General features: G+C 39.6%; 1 protein-coding gene across 3 annotated transcripts in view; it reads left to right on the plus strand.

Annotated features, from left to right (window-relative positions):
* LOC126270716 (transcription initiation factor TFIID subunit 2) overlaps positions 1-17,563 on the plus strand; it is a 133,061-nt gene extending 115,498 nt beyond the window's left edge. For all 3 annotated transcript variants that reach the window (XM_049974094.1, XM_049974092.1, XM_049974093.1), the window contains exons 18-19: positions 14,361-14,597; positions 17,069-17,563. In XM_049974094.1, the coding sequence (XP_049830051.1) occupies positions 14,361-14,597; positions 17,069-17,359 (528 nt within the window). In that variant the 3' untranslated portion in view covers positions 17,360-17,563. The remainder of the gene's footprint in view (positions 1-14,360; positions 14,598-17,068) is intronic.
* The last annotated feature ends 3,088 nt before the right edge of the window (positions 17,564-20,651 follow it).

The raw sequence follows: 20,651 nt of genomic DNA on the forward strand, positions 1-20,651 counted from the left end.
ACACCTGTGGTAATATGCGATCAATAGCAGTGCCTCTGTCGAATCTGACTGAAAAGTGGTTTCTGAAGTAGGCTATTTTAAATAACGGGATCTGCACCAGTTCGCAGTTCAAACACTTTAATTGAACTGTGATGCTGAATAACCTACACATTATGGTCAGACAGTGTGTCATCAAACATAATTTATGCACAGATGAAATTAGTCACATACTGCACTTGGTTGATGTCCTATAATGACAATAGTTAAAGAGCAGTAGCCTAACATAGACATAATTGAACACAATAATTAACATGTAGTCAATAAATCATTAACACACTGCCTAATTTCATTGTCCTTCCAAGTAGGTAGTAATATCATAACAAAGACGCTATGTACAGTAAGTATAATTTGAAAATAACACAGTTCATGACTATTGTCACAGTTTGCAGAATACATTATTGAAGATTAACAAGTTCATGAGATTAATTGCAAGTTCACAGTCAGTCATTAAAAACAGTCACTGAATTACAGAATGATCTGGATGCAAAAGTTAGATAAAACTCTGCACCTTCTGCAGACTGACTAAAATGACTTCTGAAATTTTCCTTTTACAAGTTCGCAATAATTAAAATTACATTCAGCTATTGTTACTCGCTGTATTTCTGTTAGTTGCAGTTAAAGATTTCCATTTCTGAATAACTGAATAGTGGAATAAGATTTGTTTTGACTGAGGACTTTTAGATAAAATAATAATTTCCGTTAAATTATGTTAGTGAGTTTGCGAAAATGTGGAATTCTATTTAAAAAAACAATGCTTTAACTATGAATGCTAATTAATCTGAAACTAAATGTGTTCAAAAGTTACTATGATATTTTCAACATTAGCTATGTAATTGCTTCACCTGTGTGCATATATTTTTGATTTACTTTATCAGGATGTTTGTTATTGGGTGTGTGTTTACACATAAACAAGGATAATAAAGTGTATGTTACTCGTATTCGTGATCGTCATGGTTTTGGCAAAAGAAATGTAATAAATACTAAAGTTAAGTTAGAAAAGCCTGTGGCAATATTTGAGATTTTTGGTACTGTGTACATCATAAAAATAACACCATCAAAGATAAAAATGGTGATAGGAAGAAAAACATAACGGGGAGAAAGAATACTGTGTTTAGTTACAGTTTCAAGATGGCATCCATTCTGACCAAATGCTCTTGCAAGTCCTTTAGCATCTGTGACAGAATTATAATGTGACTGGAAAACCACAAAATTTTAATTTCTTCTGCCTGAACTTTAACCCTCTCTCCAAATTTCTCCTTGGTTTCCTTACTTCTTGCTTAGTCTACAGACTGGATACTATCAGCTATGCAGGCTATAACCCTGTCTCATTATCTTGTCAGTTATTGCTTCTCTTTCATGTTCTTTGACTTTGATAACTGCGATGTGGTGTGTGTACAGATTGTAGATAACCTTCCCCTTCCTATTTTATCCTTGCTACCCTCTGAACTTCAAAACGTCATTCCAGTTTACCTACAAATGCTCTGAATGCTCTGAATGTAGGTTTACATTTCTTCAGTGTGTCTTGTATGATAAGTATTCCCTCACATTTTTCCTACAATCCTCCGGAACCCAAACTGTTCTTCTCTGGGGTCAGGTTTTACCAGTTTTTTCAGTCTTTTGCAAATAATGTGTGTCATTATTTTGCAACCATAACTTATTAAACTGATGGTTTAGTAATATTTACCTGCTTTCTTTGAAACTGGAATTATTACATTCCTCTTGAAGTCTGATGACATTTCACCTCGCTTATATATTTTGCATACTAGGTGGATTATTTGTACCAGGAATGTTACTGATTCTGAGACAATGTCTTCCATTCCAAGTGCTTTTTTTTTCAACTTAAAACTTTAGTGCTCTGTTAAATTCTTCTCATAACATCGGATCTCTTATCTCACCTTCATTTAATTTCTTTTTTGTTTCCATAATGTTGTCTTCAAGTTAATTTCCTTTGTGTAGCTCTTCTGTATGTTCATTATTTCCACTTTCATCCTTTACTTCTTTGCTGGCAGTGGCTTGCCATCTGCCCTCTTAATGTTCAGACAGATACCTCTTTTTCCCCAAAATTTTCTTTAATTTTCCTGCAGGCAGCATCTAACTTCCCTTTAGTCATTCATTCTTCTACAATTTTGTATTTCCTTGCTAGCCTTTAACTGTTGCGCCATTTTGTAGTGCCTGCCAATCTCATTTTTAGATGTCTTTATTCCCATTTCTTGCTTCATTTGCTGTGCCTTTGTATTTCTTCTTTTTTCACTTAAATTCAGTTTATCATGTGTTATCTAAGATTTTTGCTAGCTGTTGTCCTTTTACATATTTCACTATTTCATCCCTCAAAGCTACCCATCTGTCTTGCATTGTTCTCCTGTTCCTTGTTCTAGTAAGTCATTGTCTAATGCTGGCACTGAAATGCTTACAACTTCTGTTCTTTTAACTTATCTGGATCGCATCTCCCCAATTTCCTAATTTTGTGAAACTTCTTCAGTTTCAATCTGCAGTTCATAACCAATAAACTATGGTCATAGTCCACATTTGCCGGTGGAAATGTTCTGTACTGTAGATGTTGTATTGAATCCTCTGTGTTACTCTTTCATAATCTGTCGGAAATCTTTTGGCATCTCCAACGTTTTCCTCATAGACAATCTTCTTTCATAATTCTTCATCCCAGTCTTAATCATGATTAAAATGTGCTATGTGCAAAATTCTACCAGGCACTTTCCTTTTTCATTTGTTTACCCTGTACTCAGACTTCAAAAAGAAGCTAGTAATTCTAATTTCATAGAAAGCAGGTGATGACTGGTGTGAATATTACCAAACTGTTAATTTAGTAAGTCACGGCTGCAAAATACTAACATGAATTCTTTAAAGAAAAATGGAAAAACTGGCAGAAACCAACCTTGGGTAACATCAGTTTGTATTCCAGAGAAATGTAGAAACATGTAAGGCAATACTTATACACACAAGGAAATACTTATCTTAGAAGATAGGTCAAGAAAAGGTAATCTGACATCTCTAGCATTTGTAGGCTCAGTGAAAGGTTTTGACAGTGTTGAATGGAATATTCTGTTTGAAATTCTGAAGATAGCAGGGATAAAAACAGTGAGTGAAAGACTATTTACAACTTGTACAGAAACCAGACAGCATTTATGAGAATCAAGGGGTGTGAAGGGGAAGCAATGGTTGAGAAAGGGGTGTGAGACAGTGTTGTAGCCTAGCATTAATGTATATTGAGGAAGCAGTGAAGCAAAGAAAAGAATAATTTGAATTAGGAATTTTAAAGTTTAGGGAGAAGAAATAAAAATTTTGAAGTTAGCCGATGACATTGTAATTCTGTCAGACACGGCAAAGAACATGGTAGAGCAGTTGAACAGAATGGACAGTGTCTTGAAAGGAGGATGTAAGATGAAAATCAACAAAAGCGAAACAATGGTAATGGAATGTAGTCGAATCATATCAGATGATACTGAGGGAATTGGTGATGAGGAGACAATACACTTAAAGCAGTAGTAGATTTTTGTTAATTGGGCCGAAAAATAACTGATGATGGCCAAAGTAGAGAGGATATAAAATGTAGACTATCAATGGCAAGAAATATAGATCCAAGTTGTAGGAAGTTTTTTCTGAAAGTATTCATATGGAGTGCAGCCATGCATGGAAGTGAAACATGAATGATAAACAGCTTACACAAAAGAAGAATAGAAGCTTTTGAGATGTAGTGCTACAGAAGAATGCTGAAGATGAGGTGGGTAGGTCACATAACTAATGAGGAGGTAGTGAACAGAAATGGGGAGAAAAGAAATTTGTGGCACAACCTGACTAGGAGGAGGAATCAGTTCGTAGGACACATTCTGAGAAATCAAGGGATCATCAATTGAATATTATAGGAAAGTGTGGGTGGTAAAAATTATACAGGGAGGCCAAAAGATGAATAAAGTAAGCATATTCAGAAGGATGTAAGTTGCATAGTTATTCAAAGATGGAGAGACTTGCACAGGATAGAGTAGCATGCAGAGCTGCACCAAACCAGCCATCAGAGTGAAGCCCACAACACTCACCCAAGTCCATGTTCTCCTCCTATTTTTAACTTCCTACTACTGAATCCCAATTGCTCATCACAGATTTTCATCTCCTTCAATGATCTGAATAATTTATATTATCTCGTAATACATTCTTTCAGCCTTTTCATCATCTGCAGAGGTAGTATGATGTGAATCTATTACTGTGGTAGTCATTGGCTTTCTTTCTATCTATCTCTGCTACCATAATGCCCCCACTATGCTGTTAATAGTAGGTCGTACACATTAATATTTACGTTTCCAATTATTCGACCTATTCGTGTTTGATTTTGTGTAGGTAAATCTGTACTCATGTGTCCACAAGTCTTGTTGTTCCTGCCAACACACTCCAGTAATTCTCATTATATCAAACTTCACCTTATCTGTTTCTGTTTTTAAATTTTGTAACCCTCCAAACCAATTAAGAGAGAGAACTTTCTCCCCAATAATACCCAAAACACCAAATTTTTTCTTCCTAATGACAATATGTTTTTGAGTTATCCATGCTTGAAGATCAGAATGAAGACTATTTTCCTGCAGAACATTTTATCCAGAAGGATACCATCATCATTAAATCAAGCAGAGCTATGTGTTATCAGAAAACAGAATAGCTGTAATTTTCTCTTCTTTCAGCCATTCACAGCAACAACATTGCAAGGCAATGTTGACTGAATATTGCATGGCCCCACATCAGTCAATTATCCAGAGTGTTGCGCCTACAGCTACTGAAAAGTCTGCTGTCCCTATTCAGGAACCACATCTCAACAGATATCCATCTTGTGTGGTTGCATCTATGGTACCGTTATTTGTTTTAGTGAGGCATACAGTCAACCCGATCATGGCGAGAAATCATAAAATATCATGTATACTTTTACTGTAGAATACTATTGTGGGTTGATAATAGCATCAAAAGTGACCTATTTAGCTCAGTAAATAATATAATTACCATAAATAACCATTGTCCACATAGCCTAACCACCTTACTGTTGCAATGATTGTGGCAAGTTATAATATATCCACGTATGAGATGAAGTTAGTCACCATTAGATATGTATAACAACACCAAGTGTGGCCACATCAAGTGTTTGTGAAGTATTTCTAAAAAAAATTATTGGAATAAGCCTTTCAAAATGTTTTATACAGTTATATTTTTTGTATGTTCTTATTTTCAAAAATTCACCTCAGATTTGTGCCTAACACCAAACAAAATACACTCCTGGAAATTGAAATAAGAACACCGTGAATTCATTGTCCCGGGAAGGGGAAACTTTATTGACACATTCCTGGGGTCAGATACATCACATGATCACACTGACAGAACCACAGGCACATAGACACAGGCAACAGAGCATGCACAATGTCGGCACTAGTACAGTGTATATCCACCTTTCGCAGCAATGCAGGCTGCTATTCTCCCATGGAGACGATCGTAGAGATGCTGGATGTAGTCCTGTGGAACGGCTTGCCATGCCATTTCCACCTGGCGCCTCAGTTGGACCAGCGTTCGTGCTGGTCGTGCAGACCGCGTGAGACGACGCTTCATCCAGTCCCAAACATGCTCAATGGGGGACAGATCCGGAGATCTTGCTGGCCAGGGTAGTTGACTAACACCTTCTAGAGCATGTTGGGTGGCACGGGATACATGCGGACGTGCATTGTCCTGTTGGAACATCAAGTTCCCTTGCCGGTCTAGGAATGGTAGAACGATGGGTTCGATGACGGTTTCGATGTACCGTGCACTATTCAGTGTCCCCTCGACGATCACCAGAGGTGTACGGCCAGTGTAGGAGATCGCTCCCCACACCATGATGTCGGGTGTTGGCCCTGTGTGCCTCGGTCGTATGCAGTCCTGATTGTGGCGCTCACCTGCACGGCGCCAAACACGCATACGACCATCATTGGCACCAAGGCAGAAGCGCCTCTCATCGCTGAAGACGACACGTCTCCATTCGTCCCTTCATTCACGCCTGTCGCGACACCACTGGAGGCGGGCTGCACGATGTTGGGGCGTGAGCGGAAGACGGCCTAACGGTGTGCGGGACCGTAGCCCAGCTTCATGGAGACGGTTGCGAATGGTCCTCGCCGATACCCCAGGAGCAACAGTGTCCCTAATTTGCTGGGAAGTGGCGATGCGGTCCCCTACGGCACTCCGTAGGATCCTACGGTCTTGGCGTGCATCCGTGCGTCGCTGGGGTCTGGTCTCAGGTCGACGGGCACGTGCACCTTCCGCCGACCACTGGCGACAACATGGATGTACTGTGGAGACCTCACGCCCCACGTGTTGAGCAGTTCGGCGGTACGTCCACCCGGCCTCCCTCATGCCCACTATACGCCCTCGCTCAAAGTCCGTCAACTGCACATACGGTTCACGTCCACGCTGTCGCGGCATGCTACCAGTGTTAAAGACTGCGATGGAGCTCCGTATGCCACGGCAAACTGGCTGACACTGACGGCGGCGGTGCACAAATGCTGCGCAGCTAGCGCCATTCGACGGCCGACACCGTGGTTCCTGGTGTGTCCGCTGTGCCGTGCGTGTGATCATTGCTTGTACAGCCCTCTCGCAGTGTCCGGAGCAAGTATGGTGGGTCTGACACACCGGTGTCAATGTGTTCTTTTTTCCATTTCCAGGAGTGTAGATGTAAGATGTTACTTTGTTAGCAGCCTGTGCAAGAAGTTTTATAAGAAAGCACTGTCCCCTTTACAATTTTCAACCCCCCTCCTCCAGATACTTCTCTCTGTTACCAAATTAACTTTACCTTGATGCTTCAGTGTGTGCCCTATCAATGAATCCATTCTTTGAGTCAAGTGTGAAAGCTTCTGTTCTCTTTCTGTCCATATTGTTTATTATCCATGTTTCACTTCCACATACCTCAACAACATAGAAAAATACAGTGGAACCTTGCATGGCGAGCATAATTTGTTCCAGAATCTTACACATAGTGTGAAGCAGTCATTAAGTGAAACAGTTTATCCCATGTAAATCAACATAAAATACAATAATGTGGTCCATGTGGACAAAGTACTGAAAGTTTTATCTTATTTATGCCATTCATTCAAAGAAAGTTATCCATACATTATGATGTACTTTATTATTCAGGGTACATAACTAATTCTTTTTTACTAGGGAGCTATCTGTAGTCATTTGTTTCTCCCAACACTTCTTGAACATGCAACACAGCATTATTGTCAGATAAATTTGTAGCGTATGCAGCCACTGCTTTATTGGGGGGGTGATGATTTTCTATGTATGGTGCAGCTGATTCCCATGCTTTCAGCATTTCTCATATTGCACTAGAAGATTGCTGCTTTGCTGGTACTGCCTCCTGCTCCTGCTCCTGCTCCTGCTTCTGCTTCTGCTCCTGCTCCTGCTCCTCCCTCTCCCCTCCCCCCTCGAAGAACTCCTGTCCACAGCTTGCTGCTGTGAAACACATTGCAACTCCATAAGCTATTCAGTGGTCATTTCTTGGCTGTGATCTTCCACAAGCTTATCCACTTCTAGTTCGATGCTCATGGCCAAAGACACAATCTCGTTGACTACAGGCTCCACAGGTACTGACTCAAATGCCCCGAGTCATATTTGACAAAACACTCGGCCAAAGCTTCTTCCTAGCAGAAGTAAGAGTTCTCTTGGTAAACCCTTTCCATGCCTTTTCAATCATCTTGATGCGGACAACGAAGTTGAAGTGATATTTGCAAAACTCGCTGAGAGTGAGATTGGTAGCTCAGTCAACTTAAAGCAATGCTCGAAGAGTGCTTTGGTGTAGAGCTTCTTAAAGTTAGAAATAATCTGCTGGTCCTTAGGCTGGAATAATGGAATGGTTTTGGGAGACTGAAATTCGATCTTGATGAACTGAAATTCTACAATGAGGTGGTCACATAGGCCTGGAGAATGGGCAGGAGCATTGTCCATAACAAGCAAGACATGGAGTGGCAGATCCATCTAGATCAAATATTTTTTTGCCAAAGAACCACTTCATTGATCCAATCACAAAAAAGATCCCGTGTCACCGAACCCTTGTTGATGGACCTCCACATCACATTTAACCTGCTCTTCTGGCCTTTATGCTTCTTGAAGGGTCATGGAGTAGTTGACTGGTAAACAAGCAGTGCTTTCATGTTCAAATCGCCACTTGCATTGCCACAGAATAGGCATGTGACCCAACCTTTCATTGGATTGTGACTGGACAATGCATTCTCCTCTGCTGCTATAAAGGTACGCTTCGGCATCTTTTACCAGTATAGACGTGTCTCATCACAATTAAAAACTCTCAGAGTCTACAAGCATCTTGAAGGTGCTGATGAAGTTCTCTGCTCCATTTGTGTTGGACATGGCTGCTTCATTGTGCCTGGTTCTTCTTTTCAACTTCTCGAACCACCCATGACCACCCTTAAACACACACTTCATCCACTGATGATCCAGGCGCCTTCTTAAAAAGGTTGGCAAAAATCATTCCCCTCTTCTCACAAATGATGTTCTCATTAATAGTGTCGCCTTGCAATTGCTTTGCAATTGTCCATATAAGGCGCAACATTTTGACATCATCCAGAATACAGAACCGGTATTTAGATACTCTTGTCACTCTCTTTGAAGCATCTGTCTCCTTAATCTTGTCTGTAGTCTTGAAGATAATGCAAATAGTTGATGAAGGCCGATTGTATGTGCAATGCTCACACCACATATGTGTTTTTCAATTATTTTACTGTCAATTCTAAGGTCATTTTCTTTCTCTTATGGCTATCTTCAGGGACATTTCTATGAAGGTTATTACAATTTGCACACAAAAAAACACAGTGTAAACACAAGTTTAGTAATATGTGTGGTGACAAGCTGCACTAACATGGTAGCAGAAACAGTGCTATACCCAGACTGCAGTACATGCTAAAGACATTGTACAATGCTGCTGCCAATAATGAAAGGTGTTCATATTGTTGAATGTTTCTCCTGCCACATGCGAACAGCTGGTGATGTCACACTAAATTATTATCACTCATTATGCAAAACACCGATTGTTAAGTGAGTCATTTTCTTTACAATTTGTTGTGGCTGTTACACAAACTGCACATTATGCGAGGTGCTCATTAAGCGAAGTACTGTCAGAAAAGACACTTAAATGTATAATTTTTAGTAAATATGTTCTTGCTATTGCCACACTGCATTTTACATCCTCGTTACTTCTGTGGTCAGTTATTTTGCTGCCCAAATAGCAAAACTCGCCCACCAATTCTGCATCTAATTCTGCATCATCATCTGACTTTATTTAGCTACTCTCTAAACACTCTTATTTTATTTTTATTCATCTTATAACCTCTTTCCAAGGCTCTACCCAGTATGTTCAACTGAGCTTTCAAGTGCTTTTGTATCTCAGCCAGAAGTATGTTATCAGAAAATTGCAAAGTTTTTGTTACTTCTCTGAACTGTAATTCAGTTTTCAAATCCCTCCTACTGCTGTGCTTGAACAGATTTCAGAAAAAAATGCTTACGCAATGTATAATAACCTCTTTTTTATTCTCTTTCATTCATTCATTCAGAGTGTTTGTTTTTAGTTTATGGGTGCTCAGCAAGTCATTCATTCTTTGTGTTCCATAGAGCCCATTACAAAGGAGAACCTCCAGAGATATGGAACTTGTCAGGGTATACATTAACAAAAGACAAGAAATTTATGTACAGTAATACCCCACACTTACGTAATAGGTGGGAGGTAAATGGAGGTCCAATTTTGCATATAAATACATACAAATTATGTTCAGTTGGGACCAGAGACTAAAGAAAACAATATAATGTAAAAGAAAAATGTTTAATAAAATGTTAAACATAACAACAAATTATATTATAGTGCAGTATTATACATTGCAACAATGTAAAATGAATTTGTTATGCACTTGGAAGATCAGTTGAAGATAATGGGTAGTACCCTCCAAAGAGGTTACAAGATGAATATAAATGAAATAAGAGTATAAAAGTGTAGGTTCATAAAATCTGAGTCTCATCTGATGAGAATTTGTTTTTATTTCCGTGCAAAATTTCCTGCAAACAAAATTTTTATTCCCCATTTTGTAGCAGAAATTTTCTTTTCATTGGAGTCTATTTTGTTTAAAATTTGTAACCTATTTTCAGTTTAACCAAGGCCCCTTGTCAAGTTTGAACCATCCTTTGATCTTATGATTCATTGAATTGGGTCTAAAGTAGTAGATTGTTCAGTGTTACGCTCTTGCTCATGCATTTCTGTAAGCTTATCAATTGTCAACTCCTGATTATGTGATTCCAGCAGTTCTTGAACGTCATCACCGTCCTCTAAATTTGTCTCTGCAAGATTGACCACTTCTTCAATCACATTATAAATTTGGATCTGGTGTTGATTTCCCCTGATTTTCAGTGGTGAGAAAATATGGACACAGTTTCTTACAGTCACTATTAAAAGTTATTGTGAAATTTCATTCCAAGGTTTCCAATACTTCTCAGAGTGTCTACAATATTGAATTGCTTCCAAAAGCCTTTAACACAGAGCTTATTGTTTTGTCTCAAACCATTATCTGTAGTAAACTGTAAATGTTATAATGACTCCCTGATCCATCGTTTGAAGCTAGCTGGTTGTATCAAGGGACAAAAATACAACTTTCATATGTGGGTCAAAATTAGACTAATGGGAAGATGACCTGATAGGTTGTTGTTTAGCAGAATCATTTTACGTGGGATTTGTTTTAATTGGCAATAACGTTTGTCTTCCGATATGAAGTAATGATGAAACCAATGCTCAGAAGGAGAAGCTGTCACCCAAGACCTAGTCTTCGACTTCCATTTCTGGGTATCGGCTTCTCTTTCTGATCATTCATTTGGACATCACTTCATATGTGAAGTTAAAAGTTATTGCCAATTAAAACAAATCCCATTTGAAGTAATGCTATTAATCAACAATTCACCATATATCCTCCCGTTACTCTAATTTTGACCGATGTATAAAAGTTGTATTTTTGCTACCATATACAACCTGCTTGCTGAGGCCAGATTGTGAACACCTGCACATGATGAAAGAAGCATTCTGGGTGGTGGGGGTAAGGAGGAGGTAGTGGCAGGGAGGGGAAGGGACGGAATGGTAGGGGTGGGGGACTGTAAAGTGCTGCTTATGGGAGTGTACAGTGTCAAGGTGGGGAGAGGATAGGGCAGCTAGGTGCAGTGGGGAGTTAGACGGATGGTGGGGCAACTCAGATTTAGATGTATTTTTTAAAGCTCTTGGATTTTCTGAGTGATAAACTAAGAGGGGTTTTGATTTACAATCACCAGCTGCATTCTCACTATCCATCACTCTCAGCTAGTTTCAAAATCTGGAAAGTTTTTCTCTTCATGCATGATAAAAATTCTTTTAGGCAGCTTCTTCCAGAACAGACCAGTTTCATCTAAGTTGAATATGGTTTGGCTCATATAGCCACTTTCTTCTGTCACTGCTGTGAGTTTTTCTAGGTACAGCAATGCAGTCTATTTATCAGTGCTGGCCACCTCTCTACCTTCTGTGATGCTGTGCCAGCTATGACGACTTTTGAACTGGCTAAACCAATGATTGCTAGCTTTAAGTACAGGGTGTACATGAAGTCTGGGAACACTTTCAATTATTTATTGCACAAGAACCAAACATTGTACACATATCATACATATGTCATTTTCAAGAGAAACCCTGAAAGTTTTTTCTTTCTTGTATACTGCCACAGTGTAGTCTGGTGATTTGCCGATAGTCAGTGCTAGTTGCAAACATGGTGAGTTCAGGTGTGGAGCGAGCTTTCTGTGTGTTGGAGTTCAACAAAAACAGGTGTGCTACAGCTGTTCAACAGATGTTTAGAACCAAGTATGATAGGAAGCCACCAACAAGGAAGGCCATTTACCACCAGCACAACAAATTTGTTATGATGGCTTGCTTGTGCCTGGCAAAGAAAAATGGACATCCCAGTGTGAGTGAAATGAATGTGGAGCACGTAAGAGAGACATTCATAAAGAGTCCAAAGAAATCAGTGTGTTGTGCATCCTGCGAACTCAAAATGGCTCCAATAATAGTGTGAAAAGTCCTACAGCAGAAGCTGTCTATGAAACCATTCAAATTGCAGCGTGTGCAGAAGCTCAGTGACGACGACAAAGACAAGTGTTTTGAGTTATGTTCCCAGTTGCAGCAACTGAATAGGGATGGTGATGGCATTGTTGATCACTTAATTTTTAGCGACGAAGCCACTTTTCACATTAATAGGAAAGTGAACAGGCTTAATTGTCGAATCTGGGGTACAAAGCATCCACACGAATCAATCGAATTTGAGTGTGATTCCCCGAAGGTAAATATTTTTCATGCCTTGTCACATCGAAAACTGTACGGGCCATTCTTCTTCGCCTAGAGCACTGTCACTGGATATTCCTACTTAGACATGTTGTAGCAATGGCTGATGCCACAAATGCAATCGGACTCTCCGTCCATCTTTCAGCAGGATGGGGCTCCGCCTTATTTTCATCATGAAGTTCGTGGGTACCTGAACACAGAGCTGGATCAGCCATGCTACATAAGGGGACAGCTGTTTCATTAAATGGCCATCGCGCTCACCAGTTCTCACTCCGTGTGACTTTTTTCTGTGGGGAGGCATTAAAGATCTGGTTCATGTACCGCCTCTACCACATGATTTTGCAGAGCTCCAGGAGAGAGTACAGGAAGCGATTGCCACAGTCCATGATGCCATGCTGGGACGGGTATGGCAAATACAATATGTGTGTCATCTGTACAATGTTTAGTTATTGCGCAATAAATAATTGAAAGTGTTCCTGGACTTTATGTACACCCTGTACTTCATCTTTGGCTGCCTTCTCAGCTTCTTCTTTCAGTCTCTCAGAAATTAGCTTACTGTGAGAACACACCATAATTTTAACATTATTTCCATCTGCATGGTAATAACATGACATTCACAAATGATACTTGAATTCCAAGATTGAGCAATTTTCACAGCTTTGAGAATTTTTCCATTGCCTTTTATAACTGTTCTAATTTTTGATTCCGGCAGATCAAACTTCTTTGTCAATTCACAGATTTTAATTTTTGCATCAAATTCTTTGGTAAGTAGTCATTGAGAGAATTCTGACAGCACAATGCTGTGCCACGGGCATGCTGTCTCCTCGTGTGTTACCTCTTATGTGACAGTATTGTAGTGCTATTTTCCAACAGTACAATGCATGTCTCCACAAGGACCGTGTCTCCATTAACTACCTCCATGTGGAAGTGCTCCCATAGCTAGCAAAATTCCCAGATCTGTCCCCAATAGAACATATGTGGAACCAGCTCAGTCGTCAACTCCATCCCAGTACCATCATTCAGGATTCTAGGCCATATTACCTCAGGGCAGGATACAACAGCTTTATGATACCCTTCCCAACTGAATCAGTGAATGCATCCAGGCAAGAGGGGTCGGAACATTACAGTGATAATGGGCTCATATTGCCAAGTTCTCTGTACATTTGGCTCAATATTGTAATCATTGAAATAAAATCAAAAACCTTATCAACTCTTGAACTCTCGAAGTTTCATTTTGTTACCTGCTCCCCTTCTGAGTGCATCACTATTTTTTGTCAGGCAATGTATATAGCTGGAGTTTATCTGCTATTAGTAGCTTCATATTTACTCGATTACAATGGTACTCTTCAAAGAAAATATACACCCACACCTACATCTGTAAATACAGAGTTATATTCACAGCACATTACTACTTATCATATAGGTTCACAGTGAATACTGCTACTTGCTGTGCAGCTAAAAGAATTTTTAAACCTCTGAATTTAAAGATTAAAATAATTTGTAGAAAAGAGTAGCCAATGTTTATAATTTGTAGAGATTCGCAGTTTCTTGCTTCATGTTTGATAGAAGATTCTTGAATACCTTCCCATGGATTATGTAATTCCATTCTGAACCTAGACAAGGAAGCAAAGTCTACATGAAAGTTATTTTTGTCTTTTATTGTAACTTTATGTGTCACAGTTCAGCTGAATATAATTCTTATCACCAGCGGCAAAAACCTTTAAGGACTAAGTTATTGGAAAGAGGGTGCAAAAATTCCAAGATTTTTGAAAAAAGTTTTTGCATGTTGTATGGTTATCTGTTTCACACACTATTCATGGTTCTCATTTTTGCTGAAAAAACACTTCATTTACTGTAGGTACACTGCCCAAGATTATTATTCCATAAGATATATGACTCCCGTTATGTGATTGTTTTTATTACTTTGTTTATTTCTGAAATACCTTTTATCTTTGATCAGGAGTCGACACCGGTGCCAAATGCTCCAGTACCTGGTACATCTAGAGCATCAATGCCAGCACCAGGGCAAGATTCAGTCCAAGAAGGACAAGTGAAAACAGAATATTTCTCAGATAACTCACAATCTCTTCCTGGCATCATGGGAACGCAAGGTCCAGTTGGATTTGAACCAGGGATGTTCCGGAAGGAAGGAGCAGAAGGTGAAAGCAAGCATCATAAATCGGATGCTGTGTCTAAGGTATGTGTCAGCTATTCTACATGTATGTAAAACTGTCATGAGAGAGAGGAGCTCACATTGGTTTGATAAATGCAACAATGTGGCTTAGAAAACAGTCTGGTTTTTGGTAAATTGTAATTGAAAAATGCTAAAGTGCCCAATTATTACTGGTAATAGGCAGAGGAGTTGTGGAAGAGAAAATAGATTAACAAAACTTCTGGGGGGGGGGGGGGGGGGGGAACTTAAAAACTGCCTAAGGAAAACACTGATAGGATTGATGTGTTAAGTTTACATCCATAACTTAGAGCATACATAGAATTTGAGCTGGAAGGGAGAGGGAGGCCTGCAACTCATATTACAGTGCTGGCAATTAAAACTGCAACACCATGAAGGTGACATGCAAGAAACGTCATATTGGCATGAAGTATACTACATGGTTGCATGTTGTTTGGTAGTGCTTTATGCCTCCTGTCAGAAATAAAAACTTTTCTCAGCATATGATGGATTTGATATAGTAGGGTTGTGGCTTATCAGCGCTGTGGTTAAAATTATATAACATTGCTGCTTGCATTGGGAAGGCTGCCAGACTATCATACACTTATGGAATCCTGTGGATTCAGGAGGGCCATACTCAATGGCAACCAGAATCTCAGTTGCTGCACACAGCTAGTCCTCAACAGGACAGATTTCACACAGCTAGTTCTCAACAGGACAGATTTGTTCACTTGGCTGTGCAGGATCTTACAGCCACAATACCTACCTTGACTTAGGAAATGCCATCATTTTGCAGCAAGACAAGTATCGACATGAACAGTCTGGTGAAACCTGGAGCACCTTTGTCAGCATGGCTACCGTCCTCACAGCTTTCCTTGATGCAGTAACAGAGAGAGTTGCATCATCAGTGGTGCACCAATGACAGCCAGTGACAGCACTGGACACAGGTCTAGTCCAATGCCATCATTTCTGTCAAGCGTGGGTCAGTGTGCATCGCCATGATGGGCATATCGCTGTGTGGAAGTCCTGAGGAGAAGGAAGGTTGACAGGTTGCATGCATCATCATCATCATCATCATCATCATCATCGTATGGGCTTAGCACATGGCCTGATGGCATGGGTTGCCATTTGGCACACAGTATGATCACCTTTGTTTACATAGCTGGTAACTTGGGCAGCAGGCATTCGATGCGAGATTAGCTTGTTGTACATGGGTAGACTATTAGAACAGCTAAGGAGAGATGGAAGGAACATCAGTGACACACCAATCTAAAACAATGAAGCAGGTCAAGAGCTGAGCAGTGCCTTGAATATAATCAAGAAATACTGTACGACAAGGTCAGCATTGTGGTGCAGATGACAAGTTTGAGGGACAGTGTAATTAATGACTCTGTCAGAACAAAGGCATCAGAAAACCTAATAAATAGGGGCAGAGGTTTCAAATTAACAAAGGCAGTCCAGGCAGTGAGTACACTTAAAAGCAAAACTGGCTGTAACTGAAGAAGGTGACTGGGTTAGTCACCAACTATTGTGCATTCAATGGAAACAACAACTTGACTGAACACTTAAAAGTACACTATTTGCACATATTATTTTGCTGTCTGCTGTATGACATTCAGACACTTATAAAATACTTTCTGTACTTGCATTTTTGGAGTTTTGACAGTGGTAACAGGAGGAAAAAATTGTGAATTTAAGATGCAGTACTACTGGAAGATTTTAGAATGTGAATCATTAGGCATCATCAGTTTCAAAAACGATAGCAGCAAACAATCAAAAAGTTTAGAGATTTTGTTGGTACAGCTGCTACTAGTCATTGCCTCGTCCTGGCTTTTTTGAAATCGATATTGAAATGATACTACATCTGTGTAGTGGAGAAGAATGGAAGTTAAGTTTGTGAAAATCATACACAGCTCATAAAATTGAGTGTGTGTTGTCTCTAAGGTGAGAAGGAAAGTGTGTGTATGGGTGTGTGTGAATGCGCATGTATGCATATATGTGTGCATGTGCTTTAGTTCATAAAAGATTTCATGCAAGATGTAGCTAAGTTCTTAATCTTGTTTACATGCCTTTCAGTGACTCAACACCTCTACAGTTCAGTGAGTTGTTACCTTTACACCTTCAATTATTTACATTCCTTTGTGACTGCCCAGTAATGGATTTATATTTGTAGAAATGTTGACTATTGGGTATACATCATTACATGTAGGTTAGATTTCAGCCCACAGCCATATTCCATATATATCACATAAATTAACACTTAATCAGCCTTGTACACATCTTGAGAAAATATTACATTTCAATAACTCAAGATATTGAAGAGTGTGAGGAAAGAAACATGTTTCTATAGACAAGAAGTGACAGGTAGCCATGCCCTTGATGTTGCCAACTTGGAGTGTCTGTGTTTCAAATAAATATTTATCATGTGCCTATGAACACTCAAACATGACATTATTTGTATGTAATCTCCTCTTTTTTACATGGCATTTCTGTTTCAGCTTAAGAAGAAGAAGAAAGACAAGAAAAAGCATAAGCATAAACATAAACACAAACACGATCATAAACATGGAAAAGAGAAGGATAAAGATAAAGATAAGGACAAGGATAAAGACAAGGAGAAAGACAAAGACAAAGATAAGGATAAGGAAAAAGAAAAGGAAAAAGAAAAAGAAAAGGATTCCAAAGAAAAGAAAGAACCTAGCAAACTGAAACTTAAAGAAGAGACACTAAGTTCAGGAAGTTCAAGTCCCAGTCCTTCTGCATCAGCATCACGTGAATTCACCTTCTGAAAGCATAATATTTGCATTTATACAGCTCTGATTTGCAGCCTATGTTTCTCTTTGTCTCACAGTTTTAAAGAGGTATCTCCAGGTTTCTAAAGCAAATGTAAGAATTCTTTTAGTACCAAAGTTTTGGACTGTAACTGTATAAGATGCAGTGTTTCTTTTTTTGTTTGTTATTGTACGTACTGAATAAACAGAATTTTATCTAGATTACTAGTAATTATAGTTGCAAGTTTTATAACCTTCATATCGGGATTATCATAGTAACCTTACTGCTGAAGTTGTGGTTGCAGACAGAACTCAGTAGACAAAGTGAGCGGTTTTTTCAGAAGCTGAATTGAATGTAACAACTGTAAACAGTAGCTCACAGTTAAACCATTCTCTTTCACCATTAGGAGCAGTCATATTGGTTTTGCATCTGAAGAATTAAGCACTTTTTAAAAAAGCAAACAGGAAGTGAGCATCTTAAACTTTGGTGCAATCTTCTTAGTGAAATACTAGCTTGTAAAGAAACATTTTAACATTAAAAAAATGTTATTTGACGGATAATGCACTTGTCTATCTCAGTCTCATTATCAAATTATCCTGAATACAGAGAATCAAGTGTTTAAATAAAGGATTTTTCACATTATATCGGGCATCATATTGCTGGAAATGATGACAGTGATGGAAGCCTTACAAACCACAATAAACATAAAATTGTACTACACATTCTGCTCAGCATACAGGTAGAAAAAAAATTATTTCCAGTGATATCTAATAAGCCTGAATCATCTTTAAATGAAATACAAATCATCAGTGTAATCAGTAGTAAGTGAAATTTAGTAATAATAAGTTTATTGGAGAAAAATAGCTATGTGAGTTCAAAGTGCAATGATGATAACACATGAAATTAGGAATTTTACGTATTGTGGTTTGCACATTCACTTATTGACCATGTCCTTTTGTTACAGAGTACTATAAGGTAATGTTTGCATATTTGATGACACAGTTTACACTCATACATTACATTTGCTTCATGATCAACATGTTGCAAATAAGGTGGTGGAAACCATAAATTGTCATTCTGGTGATCACGTGTCTCATTTCATAGTTTTCCTTTGTCCACGTTCGGTCAGTCGTGGTGACTATGCAGTAAAATTCTGGAGGTATGTCTTCCCTTTTTTTCCTTCAGCATAGACTTTCCAAAGTGCTGGTGTTGGGTAGCATCAGGTTTGTCCGTAGGTCTTCAGTGAGGAATGGTACCATCGCTGGCAGATATACGAGTGTGGATCATGTTGTTTTGTACACTCCAATTTTTTTTTTCTCTATTTAGGTCACCTCTCCTCTTTCTAATGTTGTTAGGTTTATCACTGTAAGATGTGGTCCAATATCATCTGTGTCATACATCACTATTGGGGAGATTTTGGCTCTGAATAGAGCCATTTCTGTCTCTAGACTGAGGGATGTAATGTATTCTGTTTCATGGATTGCCATTATTGCTTGCATTGCATTATCTTCTACATGTTTTGTGAAATATTTTGCAGTTATTTGCATTGTGGTCCCTAGATACTTGTAGTCTGGAACAATTTTTAGTTTTTGCTCCCATACTACAATATCATCTGCATATGCATATGAGATTACACTCTCCCTTTGGGATATTATTACAGTTTGTTCCACTTCAAGGATAAATAACAGAGGACTCAGTGGGTCTCCCTAACTACTCTGGTCGGAGTATTGGCTCTGATAGGGTGAGGTTCTCCGAGATCCTTATTTGGTTCTATCACAGTCTTGTGCTTACGATTCGTATCCATATGTTGTTTTCATTTAGGGTTTCCTCTAGTTTTTTGGTCACTAATTTTCTGTTTATAAAGTCAAAGCCTTTTGTGAAGTTTATAAATACCACATAAAACTTGTCACTGTCTTCAAGGGCTTTCCATACTCTCTTTAGCAGGAGTTCTATTGCAGTCACAGTTGATCTTCCTGTCCTGAACCCCATTTGGCTTTCAGGAAGGTGTTTGATGAATGTTTGCTTTATTTATTCTGTTATTATTTTTGTGAATACTTTGAAAGGTAAGTTTTCTAGGACTGTGCCTCTGTATTTGCTAGGATTCTTGGATCTCCTTTTCCTGTATATAGCACTTTTACTATTGACTGCCTCTGCTGTTCTGGAAAGTATTATTTGGAAAGAGAAGGATAATAAGAAAACATTGATCAATAAATCACAACCCCTCTCACAGTTGTGACTGAGATTCAATTGCATATCTGTAACAACTCAAAAGAAACACTATGAGGATGGGACCCTCAGTCTGGGGCTGTCAGCAGTGGATCACTGAGTGTGAACAGAAAAAGACAACAATGAGGAAACGGACATAGGTGAGGCAGCACGGAACTGCAGACCACCCTGCTACTTCCCAAACGCGAACCGCAGGTAGGTCCAGGACCCGCCTCCTGTGCACAGCATGACAGGCACCCCCCAGTGCTCCATTCTGTCTGGGAATGACTGGATAATTGCGGACGACTTTATATTAAAGACATTTCGTCGGGATACATTTTCCTAGTGGACACAGGCGCCAATGTTTCGCTGCTGTCTATGTCCTTAGTGTCATTGAACATCCGCCCTCATCATATTTCACTGCAAGCCGTGAATTCAACTAAACTACAATGCTCGGGTTCAACTTCCCACGTCATCTCACTCTCCGCAAACTGCAAACTTGAGTGGACTTTTTTAGTGTGGGAAACTGACGAACCTATGCTAGGCATTGACTTCTTGCGACACCACAAACTTTCACCAGACCTAGTGCGAAACATCGTGTTTCATCACTCGTCCAAGACACTTCACCTGTGTTCCGTCGAGCAAACTCCCCCGTGACACATCGGTCCGGGCTCATCTCATCCGTACATGTTCGTCTCTGTCGACGACATTACAAGAAACAACACACCAATGCCTTGTCGAGCTTCAAAATGTCACTCGCCCATTCAAGGAAAACTTTGAGCTCTCCCTCCAGCTCCACGAAACTCACCTCCAGCTCACAGGTGCAGCAAGGGAATTACAGACACTACAACAAGGACAAAGCAAGGTCACTAAGTGCTCCGAATCTGCTTGCAGTACCAGCAATCGAACCTCCGCGTGCTTACCTCGCAACTGTGCTATAAGTGTGCCATAACGTGTTCTGACAGTTCCACAGGGCCACACCCCCCTAACACAGCAGCGTTTGACACTTGGCCGGCTCGCATGTGCGACGAGCGTCACGTGTTCCTGAACTGACGGCTCCTACCCCACCCCTCGCGGACAACACCTCAAACTATGCAACTTCGG

This window comes from Schistocerca gregaria, chromosome 1 (assembly GCF_023897955.1).
Source record: "Schistocerca gregaria isolate iqSchGreg1 chromosome 1, iqSchGreg1.2, whole genome shotgun sequence".
Lineage (NCBI taxonomy): Eukaryota > Metazoa > Arthropoda > Insecta > Orthoptera > Acrididae > Schistocerca > Schistocerca gregaria.